This window comes from Lolium rigidum, chromosome 4 (assembly GCF_022539505.1).
Source record: "Lolium rigidum isolate FL_2022 chromosome 4, APGP_CSIRO_Lrig_0.1, whole genome shotgun sequence".
Classification (NCBI taxonomy): Eukaryota; Viridiplantae; Streptophyta; class Magnoliopsida; order Poales; family Poaceae; genus Lolium; species Lolium rigidum.
The window spans coordinates 179,899,936-179,918,801 of NC_061511.1; the positions used below are offsets into that span (position 1 = coordinate 179,899,936).

The following is an 18,866-nucleotide window of genomic DNA, read 5'->3' on the forward strand; positions in this document are numbered from 1 at the left end:
GGAAAATGATGCTATTCCCCCGGGGGATCACGCGCTCGCAGCCTCCCTATTCCGCGAACGACACGTGTCCCTGGTGGGCAAGCAACCTCAGTCCCACGTCGCTGGCACCCGTCATCGCTAGGACTTGAGATAGGGATGCTTCGGGGCCCACCCACGTGTGTAGGCGTTATCCTCTCTCTGGTCTTATCTCTTCCAAACGCTGCTGTCTTCGATCCCCATCGTCACCACGACACGCTACCATTTTCCTTCCCCTCCTGCTCAAGCTCGGCCGCGCGCGAGGCGCCTCTCCTCCCTCGTTGCCTGGTCCGGCTCCGCCATAACCGCCTCCTAGGCGTGGGCTACCTTCACTGCCACCGTTGTCTGCTACCGCACCGCCACCACGGGGTCGAGCTCCTCCGGCAGCCGCTCCTTCACGTTGTTGTCTCATGCCTTCTCCATGATCTCAGGCGGTCCTACTGCCGCCAGCGCTTCAAGGGAACGGGGCGTGCTACGAGGCTTGACCGTCTGTGCTACAAACGGTGGGCGGCGCCGCTGCGACCACTAGCGAGTCCCCACCATAGTACATGCCGCCCGCCGGTGATGCTACATCCATTGTCGGCGTATGCTACGTTCGGACGGCGGCGATGCTACCGAAGGCGACGGCGTCTGCTACGTCCCGCCGGTGGTGCTGCTACGTCCGGCCGGCGGTGCTGCTGCAAGCGGCGGGGACGCCTGCTACGTCCGGCCGGCGGCGCTGCTGCAAACAGCGGTGGCGCCTGCTTCGTCCGGCCAGCGGCGCTGCTACCAAACGCCGGAGACTCTGCTGCAAGCGGCGGCGCCAGCTACAACCGGCCCTACCAAAGGCCGACGGCTCTGCTGCAAGCGGCGGCGGCGCCTGCTACGACCGGCCATCGGCGCTGCTACAAGTGGCGACGGTGTCCGCTACTTTCGTCCGTCGGTGGTGCTACCATCGTGGTCGACACTAGCGAGGTTTCTCACCGGAGCCGGCCGACACGTGCGCTGTTACCTTGGTTGGCCGGAGTTGCTGCCTTGGGGATTTGCAGCATATGAATAAAAATATTTGCTACAATTTTTTTGCGGTTTTGCTACATCTGCGTAATATGTTTGCTACGTGATCTCCGGCGAGGTCTCCGGTGAGGTCTCCGGCGAGCCCAGCCTTTTTATTTTCTTTTTCTAAACGAACCGTTTTTTGCTTCAGTCATTTGCTGCCGGGGGTGATTTTTTGCTGCCGGAGATGTTTTTTTTGCTACATGCAAATCTAACCGTCAAAATGATTGATCCGACGGCTGGGGACCCGGGGGCTGGGGAATCAGATCCCCCGGGGGACGCCCAGCAGTTTCCTATTTGTAACCTAGTAATGCGCTGTAATGCATACGTGTACCAAAGCTACCTAGCTTTTCTATTTGCAAACGGAGTACTCCCTCCATCGTATAAAACATGTCAAAGATTTATCAAAATTCGGATGTATCAATATATTATTTAGTGTCTAGATACATCTAAATTTAGATAAATCTAAAATATATTTCATGAGCGGAGGGAGTACATCTAATTTATATTTCAAAACCGAGCTAATACTATAGAAAATCAGCATTATAACTTGTGTAGGCGATCCGATCGATCGGCCTGTAGTACTTTGTAATGTCTTTGTAAGCTGTTCTCCATTGTTGTTGGGTCTTAGAGGGTTAGACCCCAGGGCTGTCGTAGCTAGATTCGTAGCCGGGCTCGCCTTGAGCTTTCCATCTAAAAATAAGATTGCATGCGAACTTGAAACAGTACAAAATCCGATGGCGTCTCTGCGCCTTGCGATCGAGCAAGTGACCGAGAAGGACTGGACATGGACATGATATAAGGATCCGTATCGATCCTGGCTCTAATTCTTCGAACACGATAACCTGTGTTGGAGAGGCTTTTTACGGTAGGGACGGAACAATATTAACCGTCTAATCAACAGATCCAACGATACAGTTTGATCAATACTAGTTGAGTTTAAGAGTAGTATTTTTCCATCCAAAGGCAGAGTTGGCAGGCGTAAAAAAGGAGACATATATATGTAGGTAATTAGGTTCATAGCAATTTTTGCTGCTTATATTGATTATGCTATTGCTCTCATGTTTATTTCGGACTCAGATGGTCATAGGGCAGCTTCAGTCGCACAACTTCAGTAGCATTTCTGTATGACCAGCAGGAACTGGGTGTAGAAAGCTCTTTTCAGTAAAGTAAATTGGTGCAATGATGTCAAACGTATGTATGAACTACATTAACTGCTATCAAGTATAAACCCTTGACACGGTGCGCGTCTACTAAATTGTTCCGGAGGGAGTATTGATATTTGATTGAAAAATTATTATTGTCGTACTGTTTTGTGCAGCTGATATCTACAATTTCGTTATCAGTTGTCATGTGATGCATTGAGTTTTTTTTTAATGAATACCTTCCGTCCAAAACCTTGGAGCCGCCACAGTTGAAACTAGTAGAAAACTAGCTATAGATGGGATTCTATTCCTGTCGCGCACCGGATTTGCGTGCGCCAGAAACTATTTCGATGGCGCACCAGAGAAGGTGCGCCACAAAAATAGCTTATTTTTATGGCGTACTTGACACGCATGCAGAAATATGGTGGGGCCCACACCCGGCCAACCCCAATCATTGGTTTCATTATTTCTGTGGCTCACAGGACCACGTGCGCCACAGAAATAAGACATTCATGGCGCACCAGCCCTGGGTGAATGTGGCCTTTCGTTGACGCACCTGACCCATGCGCCACAGAAAGAAGCTTTTTCTTCTCCATGCAACTCCACCCCCTTGGATCGCCTTTTTTACCTCTATAAAATATAAAAAATAGATAGAAATTTTAAAAAATATAATCCTTCGAGGTGCCCATGTATTATGTTATCTAGTACCACTGAAAAATAACAAACATGGATTTTGACTTTTTTTTTTGCAAAATTGCATTGCAAAATCATCAAAATGCATTTGTTGTTGCATACGAACTCGAAAAAAACGCACAATATATCAAAATGACCGGGAGAAAATTCTACATCCGAATTCACTTTAAAAAATCCAGGTCGTACCCCGACGCAGAATTGTATGGACGGCTCGACTTCTTCCTCGTCACTTTCATATGATCCTGTGCAGTGTAAATTTCCAATTCGTTCATTCTATTCCCCAATCCTCTCGAGATTTCGTTGAGGCCGCCCAATCGGCGGGAATTTGCTGGCCAAGCACGGTCACCTTCGGGTGATCAGGCACACGGCCGTCTTGGTGGTTGCCGGTCACGCATCGTCCGAGCGATGTACCGTCCTTAGTTTCGTCCGTCGACATCCACTTAAAGTCTTCAACAACAGGTCGAGCTCTCCCTCTTTTATTCTAATTTCTTTCATAGATGAGTGTGATAGGCGTGTGATTTAGATTTTTGGAGCTGATATGTCCCGATTGCTCGTGAAATTTAGGTTGAGATCGTGTAAACAGTTTGTAAGTTTCGGCTAACATTTTGTAGCGATTTGTTTTTCGTTGTCTATAAATTCTAGCTATGTTGTTTGTGTGGTTCTTTATAAATTTAAGCTTCATCGTTGACATAGGAGAGGCACTTGAGCAAATACATTTTCACTGAATAACTTCTATCGTGTAGTTTGCAATGGAGCCAACTCGTCATTTTTTTCTTCAAAAAAAAAAAGTTGAAATAGAAGAGCTGTTATAATTTGCAAAAATAAGAACTACTCCGTACTACGTACTTGCCGTTTGAGCAAAGGAAAATGATTGCTTTCCCCCGGGGATCCACGCTCCGCAACCTCCTGATCGCGCGTCGTTGATTTTTTACAATCGTGCGCCCACCATCCCACGTTGCTGGCAGCCTGGCACAAGGAAGCAATCAAACCGGGACCACCCATGTTCTCCCTCATTCCTATCTCTTCCACATCTTTTCGTCAACCACATCCTGGTCGACGACGCTGCTGTGTAGCCCAATTTTGGGATGCTACTAGTGGTTGTCACTGGTGCTATCAGCCGAGGGCGTCGATGCTACAAGCGGTCGCCGCCGATGCTACCAGCGCCGCCTCCATCTCGCGCTCCTCTGCTTCGTTAGGAGTTTTGCTGCCTTACGCCTGCGGCGTTGCTACCTGCGTAGGTCGGTTTGCTATTTTAGGTGTCCGGCATTGCTACCGGCGGAGGGTGGATTTTTGCTATCATAGGCATAGGGCGTTGCTACTAGCAGCTTGTGGCGTTGCTGTCCTGGACGGACGGAGTTGCTGCAACCTTGGACGGAGGTTGTTGTCGGCTGCGGGCGATGTCTCCGTTGATGTCTTAGAGGATTTGCAGCATATGAATATAAAAAATTGCTACAATTTATTTACGGTTTTGCTACATCTGCGTAATATGTTTGCTACATGGTCTCCGGCTGAGGTCTCCGGCGAGCCCAGCCTTTTTATTTTCTTTTCTGAACGAACCGTTTTTTGCTTCAGTCATTTGCTGCCGGGGGTGATTTTTTGCTGCCGAAGATGTTTTTTTGCTACATGCAAATCTAACCGTCAAAATGGTTGATCCAACGGCTGGGGACCCGGGAGCTTGGGAATCAGATCCCCGGGGGACGCCCAGCAGTTTCCTTGAGCAAACCGTGTATTCTTGGAAACCCAATCAAAAGTCAAAACTGATCGTAGCAGTCGGCACTAGCAGAGAGCGCGAGTCGGACTCCGGTTCCGGATCAGCCATGAAGACCGAACGTGGTAGCTATTCGACTTCCTGCACGCTAGCTGTGTATAATTACGCAACCGGCCGCGCGCCTGTCTTGTCTGTGCGTCGCGCGCGGTGACCAGCAAAGCAGAGAAAATCGCCTCACATCGTACATCTCTGGTTCGATGGTGATTCTAGCTATGATTCGCGCGCACAAACTTGTGGAGTCCATAGGGGACACCCTGGTGTTCTCCGTCAGTAACAACATCTTCCTCCCGGTGCGCAGGCACCGCCGCTTGTTCCTGGACCTCATGGCGCTGCCCGCCGTCCTCTCCGCGGCGTTCTACCTCTTCAAGTGCCTCGCTGTCGCCCCGGACGATGTCGTTGCCACGGCAGGTCTCTATCCCAGCCTGCTCGACATGACCATTTACGACTTCATGGCGACCTGGCTGGAGAGTGACGACCATCAGCTGCTCCCGGTGGCGTACCTAGTCGCTGGCATGGTCGTCAGGTTGGTGACCTACGTCGCCACAATATCCGCTGCTGTTGCGGCAGCAAGCTACGAGTCTGGCCAGGAGTGGGAGGAGGAACTAGAGCAGGAGCATGACAATGAAGAAGAGGACGAGGATGAGGAAGAGGAAGAAGAGATGGAGGAGAAGGAGGAGGAGGAAGAAGAACAAACAGAAAAAGAGAGGCAGCACTACACTCTCCTCTCCTTCCTTGGCACGGTGAAAAGCAACCTCGCGCGACCTGCCAAGATCATCTGCTCCAACTGGGCCTTGAGTGTGGCGCTGGGCTTTCTCTTGGGTAAACTTGGTCAGGGTGTGCTTGCCAAGGCAGAATTCATCTACCCCGCGATGCTGGTAATCTTTCTGGTGGATTTCGTTTCCGAGGTCGCCGTCATTGTGTCTGTGGCAGAGGAGCCGGCCGGCGAGAGCGCCCTAGGGCAGGCATGCCGGCTCATTAGGGGCAAGTACGAAGAGTTCCTGCTTTACCGGGTTGGGGAAATTGTGATTAACTTGGCGTTCATGGGAGTGTGCGCCCTCGTCGCCATGGCGGGGTTGCCACAGCAGATGGACGCGGGCGTCGCGTGCCTATTGCTCGGTGCAAAGGAGGTGTTTTCCGTTGCCAATCTTACGGGATACTACTTCGCGTGCAGGAAGAAGGAAAAACAGAAGCATGACAAGGCATGTCACACTGATTAATAATCGAGAAAATTAGTAATTCGTTTGGTTAGTTTCTACCTTTTGTAATCTTTTCTAGCGAGATAGACGGGTTATTTTAGTTGTTAGCTGTGTAATTGTATGGTTCTCTATGTGTGCAGAAATAAATACATATTTTTACAAAAAAAAAAACCTTGTCATGTGTCATGTGTTATTGAATTGCTAGAAGCATGTGTTTCGATGTTTTTTTTTTTTGCGAAACATAACTTGCATTACTCAAATCAGGGGTTACAATCTTGGTAGCAAATATTTGCTAAACCATCTGGGCCAGAGCATTGCCAAACAGCCGTACTAGCATGAGTTCTAGCGTAATTGGCCATAAAATGACTACTGCTATTCTGACTACGATTAACATGAGTAATACAAGTCTGACGGACTCTCAGCAGAGACTTAATCTCTTCTACCATTGGTGCATGGACAGATCGATCCACACCTTCAGATTTCAGCATCTTCACCGACTCAGGACAATCAGTTTCCACTAGGATTGGCAAGTTACACCAATGTATGGCTAGGGATAAACCCTCCATGATCGCATGTAGTTCAGCACCCAAAGGATCCCTACATGACTGTAGCTTCCGACATGCTGAGAGAATGATGTTACCATCATGATCACGAACAACCATGCCAGCTCCTGCATCCCCCTTATTGTCAAAGGACCCATCGGTATTAAGCTTACACCATCCAGCCCGCGGCGGCGCCCAGAGCATAGGTAGCTTGGCAGTCGGATCCTTGTGTTCATGGATACGTTGTTCTTCTTGATCGAAAATGAACTTGCCCTTTAGAATATCTTCAGTAGGATGACACTTGATGTTAACTATGGATTCCAGGTAACTCACAAGAAAACGGCGTGAGGCTTCCAACGCCGGTGGTGGTTTATCATGGATGATCTCATTGCGGACGTGCCAAATCCGCCAAAATGTCATGAGAATCATACTTCTCACAGTGCTTGATTTATCCCACAACAGAGTCAAGAGCCATTCTACCCCATTATTTTCAATAGAATCACCAGGAGGTAGATGCCAGACTTCCATCATATAAGACCATAGCTGAACCGCCAAAGTGCATCGAACAAACGGGTGAAAATTGTCTTCGGCCTCAACTCCACACACCGGGCATTGATCAGTAACCTCCAAAGTTCGACGACACTTATTTTGCCAAGTGGGGAGTGAATTCGTCGCAAGACGCCAAGCAAAATTCTGAACCTTAGGAGGAACGTTACTCTTCCATATGAGATCCCATATTTTTCTCGATCCATCAGGTGATATACTTGTAGACTCATTTGATGTCCGCCAAGACTCATCCATAGCAAATCGATAGGCACTCTTTACTGTAAATAGGCCATCCTTTTCAGGAGCCCAAGCGAGCTGATCATCCAACAATCTTGGTGATGGCTTCAGTTTCAAAATCTCCACTATATCCATCGGTATGAAATACTCATTGAGCAAATCCACCCGCCAAGAGCCAACCTGGTCAATAAGCTCAGAGACAAACCTCAATCTACACCTCCTCTTGGTCGACACCAATCTATAGGAATAGGGTCTCGGGATCCAGGGGTCCCTCCATATCCTCCAATTATAATCTCTCTCACGTCGCTCATAGTGGAGCGGCTCAGGCGAAATTCTAGCCGCCCCCACCCCCCACCCCTCCTCCCCGCCGCGGCTGCAGGGAAGCCAGCGGGCAAAGCCCCTCCTAGCAAATGGTGGTGGCGGACTTTTATCTCCGAGCACGACTAGTAGCGGCAGGGACCTTCTCTTCCTCACGGTTGCCTCCCGCGATACCAGCCTCGGTTCAGATTGTTCACATAAGAGATGGGAAACACCAAGAGAAGCAATTGAGCTGGGGAAGAATATGGAATCATGCCGGTGTGAGAAATCATTTTCATCTACTTCCCACGAGCGAGGCGCTGTAATTTTATACTCGTAAATCGAAGGACCAACGACGGCTCGATTAATTGTTGACGATTTTTTAGGCAAGGTTAGTTTCTAGAGTTTAGGAAGGAGGGCAAGCATTCAATGGACGTAAAAGGTCTGAGAGTCACATCTCAGTTTACTTCAGATCTGTTTGTTAACCTGGAAGGCAGGCAGGGATTGTGTGCAACTTTCTTTTGTTGGACGGAGGCTGGGTTGGACGATGCAAAACGATCGGACGTTGTTAGATGTTGGGATTTGTTGGACCAACATGATGTTTCCAATAACGGCCAACTTCGGTATAATACTACCTCTGTCCAAAACATGATATCGCGGTCATTCAACTTTAGACAAATTCCCGACATCTTTTTGTTGTTGTTTTGGACGAAGAAAGTAATAGCATAGATTGATTGTAAAAACAAAAGGTTTCTCAGCGATAAATGGGCCGAGCCCATCCTGACTGTCGTGCGTGCGGCGCTGCCGTATCGCACGGAGCGGGCGGTCGATAGGAGCTCCCGACCGACCCGGACACGCCTCCTCTCCCCTCTTTCTTTCTTTCTTTCTTGCGAGGGAGGCCAGGCTCCAGCAACAGCAAACTCCACACACCGCCCACCTCGTCGCGCTTGAGGTCTCCGTCGCCGTCGCCGCCGCCGCGGAAGCCGCTAGCGTTTGAGCCCGCCGATCTCCGCCCGGCCGCCATGGACGCCTCCTCGCTCATGGGCTCCTCCTCCGACGCGCCCACCTCCGGGGAGCACCGGATGGGCACCACCATCGTCGGCGTCTGCTACAACGGCGGCGTCGTCCTCGCCGCCGACTCCAGGACCAGCACCGGTATGCTCCCCCTGCCTCCGATCCGTCCGTGCGCGCGCCTGGCCCCGGCGGTTTTCCCTTCGGCGTTGTTAGGTTTGGGCCGGAGATGGTGCCTCTCGTGTCTGATTTCGCTCGTAGATCGTGGGGAAATCAGGGGCGAAGATTCGCGCTTCGCCGCGCCGCCTGCACTTTGTCCTGGCAAATCGTTGCAGACGCTATAGAATATTACGTACATGCTAGTATCATTTCTTTCGATTGCAAATTGAAATTCCCAAGGAATCCCCATGAAAGGTCTAGCAAATAGCGTCATCTACTCGTGTCACTACCAAAGAGCATTGTGTCGTAGAACAAAGAATAGTCAACTAATTTGCAATCCATATATCCACATTATCATTGCTTTATTTTTAGTGTTATATTTGGAAAAATAGTTTTATTGGATTGATCTGAACAAAGGATTGATGTTGGATTCATCTGAACCCAATGGTTCTATACCAGCTCCACCACTTGGTGAAACCTAGGGATAAACCTGCTGCGGTTGCTATATCTTTCGTAATTCGGTGTTTTGCGCTATGTTAGTTGCGACATCAGGGAAATTGTCTGTGTTTGCAGTCGACGAATAGTATAGGTTCTGGAAGGAAGCTGGACATTTTTACGCATAATATTTTTTTCAACGATAGTGTCCACCCCAAGCACGTTTGTGGGCAATACTAAAATTGATCGTTGTTGCCCATATTGGCTCTCTTTCTTTGAAATGTACGTACTCATATTTTCTTCCTCTAACCATGCCAATATGTTCTTAAAAAATGTACATGGTGATACTTAGAAGACGTGCTCAATATGGACTCCATCAGTGTAAATGATTGTAACACCATGTATGTTTAATTCAAGAGCTCGAAGTGCTCTTACATATATGATATTATGGACTGCCTTGCCATAGAATTAGAGCCAACCGGACACAGGGTTTGTTATGATACTTATCACCAGGGCGGTGAAGGATTAGAAATATGTGCTTCCTTTGTTTGTCAAATCTGGAACCTTGAATAAATGCCAGCTTAGTACTTTTTACTGAGCTACTGGGCAACATGCCACCCTAAGGTGTTTACTGCTGTGCAATTTCCTTAGTGTTGCAAAGTCTTGCTGCTTATGTCCGAACACATGAAACCGGCATTGGTTTGTTAGTTTTATTTGCTTGGCTTAAAATCTGTCGTTGCCTTGTCTTAATTCACAGGAATGTATGTGGCGAACCGTGCTTCAGACAAGATTAGTCAGCTGACTGATAATGTCTATGTCTGCCGCTCTGGATCTGTAAGTGCTTATAACTGTGTTGAAGATTGGACACTTCTCATGCTGTTCTCTGTGTGTTATTGTGTTTTTGAGATTTAAGTAGACACTGTTGAGTTAGCCAATTTCATAGCTGATGTAAGTATGTAACTTTCATTTGTCTTATGGAAGAGTGGAACTCCCCGTGTTATATGACCTCATAATTATTGTTGATTTTCTGCTTTCTTGCTTGTCAGAAACCTCATTGTGTGTTCAGCAGTTCTCTTTCTCTCATATACATAACTTGTTTCTCACTATCTTGAAGGTTGTTGATACACAAGTTATTTCAGATTCTAACATAACATGTTTTTGTGATTTTGAGATTTGAGTAGACACTGTTGTGTTGTTAGATTTCATAATTAGTACCTATCCCTCCGTCCCATGAAACATTTCTTAACTTTGTCTAAATTTTGGTGTATCACCACACTAAATAGTGTCTAGATACACACAGATTTGGACAAAATTAAGACAAGTTTCATGGGATGGAGAGAGTATAACTTTCATTCTTCATTATTGTTCCCTAAATCTAACAGTAGCGCTTGTTTAATTTATGGTCTTATATTAGTAAAAACAAAATAAAAACACTAGCTAGTAAGACAAGATCTTGGGTTATGGTTTTGCATGTCATCATTTTGTCATTGTCTTATCATTTCTTCTCTTCTGGAATAGTGGAACTCCCCGTTTTAAATGACTACATCATTAAAGTTTTTTTTCTGCTTTCTTCTTGGTAGCCAGAAATCCTGTTTTCTGTTCAAAAGTTTTCTGTCTCACATATAACATATTTATCCTTTTCATGCAGGCTGCTGATACACAAGTTATTTCGGATTATGTGCGTTATTTTCTCCACCAACACACGTAAGTACTATGCAAAACACTGTAAAGCAGGACTGCATTGAATGAGTTAAAATAGAACCTAGATCTCATATGTCAATATAAGTTTACAGTCAATTCAGTGGCGGAGCCACAGCTAAGCTGTGTGGTCAAATGACTACACTTTTTTTTTGACAAAACAAGCTAAAAGTGTGTAAAAATTACTAAAAATTTATACAAATAGATGTATTTGACTACACAACATCAAGCTGACAACAGAGGGTTGCTGTTCAGGCTCCGCCACTGAGTCAATTGAGTATTTTATCTGCAAGATAGCTGATGTTATTTGTCCTTAATGTACAGTATTCAGTCTGGGCAGCCAGCTACCGTGAAAGTTGCGTCCAACTTGGTTAGGTTGCTAGCCTATCAGAACAAGGTATGTCCTTGGGCATTTGAGAACACAAGAATATTGATGGTGCTTAATTTCCTTTCACCTTCTTGAATGCTTTGCATCTCATTCTGATACTTGTTATCAATGTAGAGCATGTTGCAAGCTGGAATGATAGTTGGTGGATGGGATAAATATGAGGGAGGCCAAATCTACTCAGTCCCTCTTGGTGGAACGATTCTTAGGCAACCATTTGCAATTGGAGGTAAATGCATCATTCCTTCCCTATGTTTGAGCATAGATCCTTGAGTAGCTTGTATTACTCTCTTCCAACAAACCTTGTGCACTCTAGGTAGTACTCAGTTACCTGTGGGTTGTATGAAAGTTCTATTAAGCACTAACCGCAGCGAGCGCATTGCCTCCGCTTTTCTCTTTTCTGAAGGATTAAAGCGCTAAGCGCACACGTAAGCGCTAGGCGAAGCGCTTAAGTGTGTGCTTAGGAGTGCTTAATTTAACGCTAGCTGTATCACATTATAGTGGGATGTTAATCATATGTGCGCTTAGCGCTTTGTCTCCGCTTTTCTCTTTTCTGAAGGATTAAAGCGCTAAGCGCACACTTAAGCGCAATTAAGCGCTAGGCATGTTGCCTCCGCTCAGCGCTTAGGTGCGCTTTAGTGTGTGCTTAATTTAACACTAGTTGTATCACATTATAGTGGGCTGTTAATCATATTCCTTATCCTTGTTGAGTGCAACGTGGCTGTGCTGAGAAACATTGAGAATACAATTTTGCTAATGTAGCTTTAGTGTATGCTATACAAGGTGCAGGTTCTCATACTCCTATGTCATTTTTTACATTTTCAGGATCTGGTTCCAGTTACCTGTATGGATTGATGGATCATGAATGGAGAGATGGGATGACCCAGGAAGAAGCTGAGGTACATCAGTCAGTTTCTCCTTGGAAACTAGATATCAATAGATCTTTTGTGCTGAAAATGGTGTAACAGAACATAGTTTGTTGTATGAGTTTTAACTATTTTGTTCACATAGATGTTTCCTTGTTTGGTTGTTTTTCTTTGGTTATGGGAGTTAGGCTATGAAATCTCGCTCTTATATTTCCTTAAAAGTGGAATAAAGCTTCTTCATGGATTTTGCGTCAGTTTTGTTCATCATTGACATCGAGTAAAGTGATTGTCATATTGATGGCAAACTCCAGAATTGTAGAGCAGAAACATCATTTCTCAGTCAATGATTTGTATCCTTGTGATGTAGCTCCTAACATGGTTTTTCTTCTCCTGATCTTGACAGAAGTTTGTGGTGAAGGTGGTTTCCCTTGCTATTGCCCGTGATGGTGCTAGTGGAGGGGTTGTTCGCACCGTTACTGTATGCCCTCTTCTCATGCAAATTTCTTGCTTTGTCCCTTTGTTCAGAAGTACATAGTATCAGAGGAACTTGGATTAACTTAGACTTTTTTCCAATATATAGATGATAAAACCTGGCTGATTTGTAACCAGCAGTCAAACCTTGAAACCAGTATCTGACAGTATCTTCTGATGGTTTATAAAATAAGATCAGTTAAAATTTAAGACCAAATTTGTCATCTTCTGTGGGAAATATTTTATAGCTATGCTCCTGTTGGCCCTTGATTTTCAGAACTATTCTCAATTGGTTCATGTGCTGAAATACGCTAGGGTAGATAATTATAATTACCTTGAATAGCTCTTTTTTTGCAAAAAAAAAGTCATGGTTGGTTGCAAAACTGTGTATAATGCGTGGCTGTAAGGCAGACTGTCAACTTAAATGTTGTGTCCTTTATAAAATTTTAGTTTCCATCTTCTACTTGTTGCGTAAGAAGTTTGTTGTCTGTTTCCCAGAAGATTTGTGCCTACTTAGATATACTGATTTCTGATCTTTTTTTTCGAGAGTAATAATATACTGATTTGTGATCATCACAGATAAACGCGGAGGGTGTTAAGAGGAGCTTTCACCCTGGTAACAAACTGCCACTGTGGCATGAAGAGCTGGAGCCCCAGAACTCTCTGCTTGATATTCTTGCCGCCGGGAACCCTGACGCGATGGTCCAGTGAACTTGCAGCGCAGACTTTCTTTGTCATCTTCGTACTGTACCTGGCTTGTTCTAGATTTGAACTAGATTCTGCTGAATTATGTTCATCTACTGCTCAATCAAAGGGTAGCTGTTTTGGGCTCCATGCTTCTCCATTACTATTGTCAACACAACTGAGGCTTGATTCTGGTGATGACTCTTTTGGTGAGTTCGGAACCAAGACACTCACTGTTATTCTTCGTATGACCTGTCCAGTCGTTGCTAATGCTTCCTGGCGAATCAAGCAAGACCTCGTCGTCATCGTCAAATAAAAAATGCTTAAGCTAAAAATGCTTAAGCTCCTGGAGGTTTATTGCACTTCCTGGCAAATCAAGCAAAGACATCATCACCATCGTCAGATAAAATAAAATCGGTTTTATTCTCATCTCATCTTCATCAAACTCTATTTCAAGATCACAGATTGGGAATTCTGTTGAGATACGTTGGATTCAGTCATGTTAAACCAAAACAACCTACATAAGAACTGAAAACATGAATGGCGACAAAGCCTCAGGTAACCTCATCCCCCTGAAATGCTTCAAAGACTTCCACTAGCACTGCAGCCAGAATCTGTCTATATTATTATACCACAAGCTGCAAACTACTGATGCACAGAACGAACCAATGGTCAATGCACATGAAGGTATGTACGCAGAAGGAGAAGGCCATGAAAATAAATACACAAGCTTCTTCAGAGAAATCCAATACTCCATAACATAACATTTCTTGGCAGTTTTCAGAACATGGGAGAGCATGAAACCCTCCAGCCAACCACTCAATGGTCGACTAATCACACACAGAGCCCTCTAATACAACAGTCCTAATACATTACATTACCAAGTTCCGAGTTTATGTACATGTCTTCCTCTAGGTCAGGACCGAACTCCCCCCACAAGGCAGATGGTGTTTACCAGAAACAAGACCACGAAAATGCTCAGTACGCATGGCTCGTGGGCTGCAGGGTGCCTTCAGCACGGTGCCGCTGGAGGCCACAGGCACAGTGAACAGATGTCAGGCTGAGGCAGCCGCTGATGATGAGGGAGTGCCTCTCAGGACAGGTGTGGAGTGACGGGAAGGAGTCGCAGACCGCCTGAACAGCTGGAGGTGTCAATGCTGTGCATTGGCTGATATTGAGGTTTGCCAGCCCGTCGATGTCCTTTGAGCTGCTGCTCCTCACTGCACCCCACCTCCCTCGTTTGCTCTTCACACAGCTGTTTGCGAGGGAGTACATGGCACGGTCGGTGATGTTCTGGCAGTAGTACATGCCCAAGGATCGAAGGTGAGGGCACCCACTTGCAAGAGCAATAACACTCTCGTCTGCAGTGAAAGATTGGGTAGAAATTAGAATTAGTGTTTAAGATGCTCAGGACACACTTGTCTAAATTCTGAAGTAGCAACACAAAACTTCACAATCTTGGCTCCTATTGGTATTTTAAATGTGGCTTTTTGATAAGCAATTGTTAAAGGTTAGTTCAAAGCATCCCAAATTCTTTTGCAATACAGCAACCAAGTGCTTCATAATGCTATTTTCATGTCCTTAAATACAACATTTCTCATCAATCAATGAAGAGCAATAGTAATCCAAAGAGTTAGTCATGAACATATGTGGCAATTACCTGTTATAAGAACACAACCACACAAATCTAGGGCCCTCAGATCAGGGCAACCTGATGCCAAACTGGTAACCCCCTCATCTGTGACATTGTCACACCAACCTAGGTTTAAAGATTGCATGTGCGCGCAGTTACGGGCTATGGCCTGCATTAACAGTTTTAGAGATTAAACATAAGTTCATGAAAACATGCCAAGCAAATGTTGGGTTAAGTGAAATACCTGCAAAGATTCATCAGTGGCTGCCTTCACACATCCACAGAGATTCAAGCACTTCAGGTTTTTGCAGTGGCAACTAAGGTAGATTAAGGCACTGTCACTGAAACTGGAACATCCACTGATGTTTAGTTTTGTAAGCCGAGGACATCCGTTGGCCAGTGCATACAGTGAGCGGTCACTAAGCCTGAAACTTCTGCTGAGGTCTAACTCACGTAGATCGTAACAGTAGTTGGCAACAGCCTCTACTGCACTGTCTTCAAGCTGAGGTTTGATTTGGCGAAGAGTGAGAACCTGAAGCTTTGTGAACTTGTGAGCAAATGATATTGTTAAATTATTCATGTTCTGCTGGCACCTGCAGATGGCACAAATTTAAATTCAACCAACAGAACCTAAAAGGTACATATAATCAACACCAGTTATAAGACCGTTAAGAAAACATCAATTATATTCACTGGTAAGGCTTGGTTGTGTGCATGTGAGGTGAAATTGAGAAGAGAAACATTGGAAGAGATGCTATGTTTGAAACAATATATCAATAAAACCAGTAGACACTGAAATATGGACGCAAATGACGCAATTCTTTACAGGAAATATCAAAATGACGCATTAACTAATTAGGAATAAAAGTGACAAAAGAAGGTCACATTCATTGGTGCTCATCAGGGATATATGAAATCCTTGTGACATTACCAACAAATGTTCATTCAGCTAGCTTGACACTTCAATTTGTTTTTTTATAGTAACCAGTATATAACTATTTCGCATACAGGAAATGTTGACTGAAATAAGTCACAGAAGATCCACAGCCTGGTAAGCTTTAAGTCCAGTGTGGTTTCATCCCTAGATTCGTTTTTGGAATAATCATTACAAACTAAAAAAAAGTAGTTATGAAGAGGTTTTTTCATATTCTATTTATAAAGTTTCAAGAATCAAGGTAGTTAGTATAAAGGGCAGTATATCACTGTCAAGATGAAGAATCAAGGCATCAAGGCAGTTGATGAAAGTTTCTCACATTGTGATGCATGTAGAAAATGATAACTACCATAAACATAAAGCAACTACAAAAGGCACCAGCTTTTGACTCACACAACATACCTGGTAAAATGATGTGTTGTTTTCAGAAAATAGAATAATGAAATGGGTAGATGAAGACTTCAGCGCCAGGCATGGCGGGTGCAGAACAAGTTTAAGCACATGTGATTGATAACTTTGTCTATTAAAAACGATATTATTATTAGGAGGCTGGGTTTAGAACCTGTCAGTGAACTAGAGAAAACAATCTAGTAAGAACTACCTATTATCATATCTGAAATTCTCTTGTTCAAGGGCTCCCTTTGCCTTTTTTTATAAAGTGAATATATTAATATCAACTTGATACCAATTACACCTGGTCTATGCAACAATGTAATGTTTGTAAATGTAAATGTTGAGCAAAATTCATCCCTTCTCACAAGACTGAAAGAAACACCTTCTGCTCTGAAGAATTAGACTGGTGGATACAAAGCTACTCACCATGAGAGGGAAAGATTAGTGACCCCCCATCCTAACGCGTCACGCCAGCCAGTGCAAACACCGGATGCCACAACGACGATTCGATCGTCTCCAACAACTGATATAATCCGCATGAGCAGCTCCATTGGAAGGTCCTTCCAACCTGACAACGTAGGCATATCGCTACCAGTTTCAGCCTGCCCCCTTCCACCGCCACGAGACACCGTGAGGTTCCTGAAGCACGAATCCAACTCCCCGTCTAGTGACCTTGCACTAACCATTTTCAGTACTTCCTTCAAGCACCAATCTACCCCTGCAATTACAGGCAGTCCTCAATAAAGTGCAATGTATACAAAAAAATGGACTAATATAGGCAACTTTCCGACCGCATCGCTTCTTGAAAATGAGAACTAGTAAAAATAGGTGGTAGCAGCTGCAGTTAGAGACAAGATAGCAATCAGGGAAATCGTATAGGATTATTTTGCGGGACAAAGTATTGAAATCGAGCATAACAAAACTACAAAATTAAAATAGCCACTGATGTTTTTTTTTCAAGAATTATTTAATCACACCGAGATGATCAAAATTGTCCAACTGAAACAGCGGCAACGAATTGCCAGATGAGCAATAACAAAGCTGAGAATGTGAGACTGCCTATCCTGGAAAAGAAAAATAACGGAACACAAGAGCAGAAGAGCCTGAATGGGGCTGCAGAGGAGAAGTTACTGTACCGCGCAACCACGCACAGAGCACGCGAGCTACCATGGATTGATGTTGTTTTCGTCGCACCTGGAAAGAACGTCTTCGTACCGTACCGGCATCAAGGAATTGACTCTCTACTTATACTAAACCGTACCGGCTTGCACCTTTGCGGCTTCGGTTCTTGCCAGGCACAAGAAACAGCAATAGAAAGGAGGCGAGGGAAACACTGCGGAGCATTGTACGGATTAAAGTCTAAATTTCCTCTGACTTTTGATCGGCAAAGCAATTCGGTAAAGCGGTGCAAGCTCCAATTCCGGAGCCCAATCTATCCTGAAAACAGGGTCGCAAAAATCGAGGCCGCTAATCCGCCAAAAGGCGAAGAACCGGGGCTGTGGGAATAAATCGGGGAAAGAAGTTCCTCTGAGAAATGCAAGCAGACCCGGTGGCAGCACAAGCTTTAGCTTCGTGTCCCGTAAAAAAACAAAAGCTTTAGCTTCGTGCCCGCGAGAGACGAATGGTCGATCTTCCGGAGCACTCAAAATTAAACCTAACAAACAATTCCACAATCTGCGGAGGGACGGGAATCGTGCGACTCACCCAGCGCAAGCACGCGAGCAGCAACAGCGACGCCTGTGGCCTCCGGAGCACCGAGCCGAGGCGAAGGCCTTGGGAGGAGGAAGAAGGAGCCTGGATGCTGACGCAGTTGGCGTGTTGCGCGTGCGCGTGGGTGCTTCGGGGTCAGAGGGGGTGGCCGGCCGAGTTTAATTACGCCGGGCGCCTTGACGCCGACAGCGGGAACCGCGGATAGGGGGCGCCTTGGATTGGGTTGGAGATCTTTTCTCCGCTAGCCTCGGCGCGCGTTGTCCGGCCGGATTGGACAGGAAAGGCGCGGCTGGGGGGCAGCGGCGGGCTCAGGATTTGAACTGTGGGTATTCAAATAAATTAAGCTATTTCTTTGACATCTTAAATCCTTATTTTGGCTGGGATGTGGCTTTTTTAGATATAATGTGCCAGTAGAAGAATAGAAGGACACTCAGAATAGGGAGAGAGAACATGGTACTCCTTATTTTGGGTGGATTGTTTGATTTACAATGTCATTTTATGTTATTTTCCTATTATTTTTCCTTTATATACACATTACATACTATACGTACATAAGTTTTTGGCAAAATAAAGGGTATTCAGTTGAATACCCTTGACTTGAGCTAGGCCCGCCCCTGCTGGGGGGAGGCGGCCCCGGCCGGCGCGTCCCTGTTTTTGACGTCCCGTCATCTCCCCCGTGGCCGTGGCTTCTTCCCACGCGGGGCGGCGGAATCGTCCGCAGCGGAATAGGCCACGCCTGTTTCCTCCTCCACCGTGCGTGCGCCCCGAGCGTCCACGTCTTCCTGGTCCATCATCATCTGGACGATTTCCTCAGGCCGAGGTCTTCGCGAAGTGTTTTTTTTTCGCGCCCAAAGAATAAATCGGTCCATTTGGTGGGTCTGCTAGCACTGTTCTTTTACGCACGACTTTTAAAGTAGCCTAAAAGTTGGTTCGGTTTGAACATGGTTTCCACAAATATACATAGTTTGAACCGTGGTTGACACAAATATAAAAGCAAAATAACGAAACCTAACTAG

General features: G+C 45.6%; 2 protein-coding genes across 2 annotated transcripts; one reads left to right on the plus strand and one right to left on the minus strand.

Annotated features, from left to right (window-relative positions):
• Positions 1–8,445: 8,445 nt before the first annotated feature.
• On the plus strand, positions 8,446–13,340 carry LOC124646515 (proteasome subunit beta type-6-like). The gene is made up of 8 exons (XM_047186620.1): positions 8,446–8,626; positions 9,834–9,910; positions 10,725–10,780; positions 11,099–11,171; positions 11,277–11,388; positions 11,985–12,058; positions 12,429–12,503; positions 13,076–13,340. Exons 1-8 carry the CDS (start codon positions 8,494–8,496, stop codon positions 13,205–13,207), a joined length of 732 nt encoding a protein of 243 aa, XP_047042576.1. The 5' UTR covers positions 8,446–8,493; the 3' UTR covers positions 13,208–13,340.
• Positions 13,341–13,892: 552 nt separating this feature from the next.
• LOC124706470 (F-box protein SKP2A-like) lies at positions 13,893–17,895 on the minus strand. Its single transcript, XM_047238135.1, has 5 exons — positions 17,845–17,895; positions 16,567–16,858; positions 15,058–15,406; positions 14,841–14,982; positions 13,893–14,541 (listed from the first exon to the last, which is right to left on the minus strand). Exons 2-5 carry the CDS (start codon positions 16,824–16,826, stop codon positions 14,159–14,161), a joined length of 1,134 nt encoding a protein of 377 aa, XP_047094091.1. The 5' UTR covers positions 16,827–16,858; positions 17,845–17,895; the 3' UTR covers positions 13,893–14,158.
• Positions 17,896–18,866: the final 971 nt, after the last annotated feature.

Coding starts and splice junctions, on each gene's coding strand:
- LOC124706470 (XM_047238135.1), bottom strand. CDS start 16,826: ATGGTTAGTGCAAGGTCACTAGACGGGGAGTTGGATTCGTGCTTCAGG. Junction 14,983..15,057: donor CCACTGATGAATCTTTGCAG/GTATTTCACTTA, acceptor CTGTTAATGCAG/GCCATAGCCCGTAACTGCGC. Junction 14,542..14,840: donor TGGTTGTGTTCTTATAACAG/GTAATTGCCACA, acceptor CTTTCACTGCAG/ACGAGAGTGTTATTGCTCTT.
- LOC124646515 (XM_047186620.1), top strand. CDS start 8,494: ATGGACGCCTCCTCGCTCATGGGCTCCTCCTCCGACGCGCCCACCTCC. Junction 9,911..10,724: donor ATGTCTGCCGCTCTGGATCT/GTAAGTGCTTAT, acceptor CTTTTCATGCAG/GCTGCTGATACACAAGTTAT. Junction 12,059..12,428: donor TGACCCAGGAAGAAGCTGAG/GTACATCAGTCA, acceptor TGATCTTGACAG/AAGTTTGTGGTGAAGGTGGT.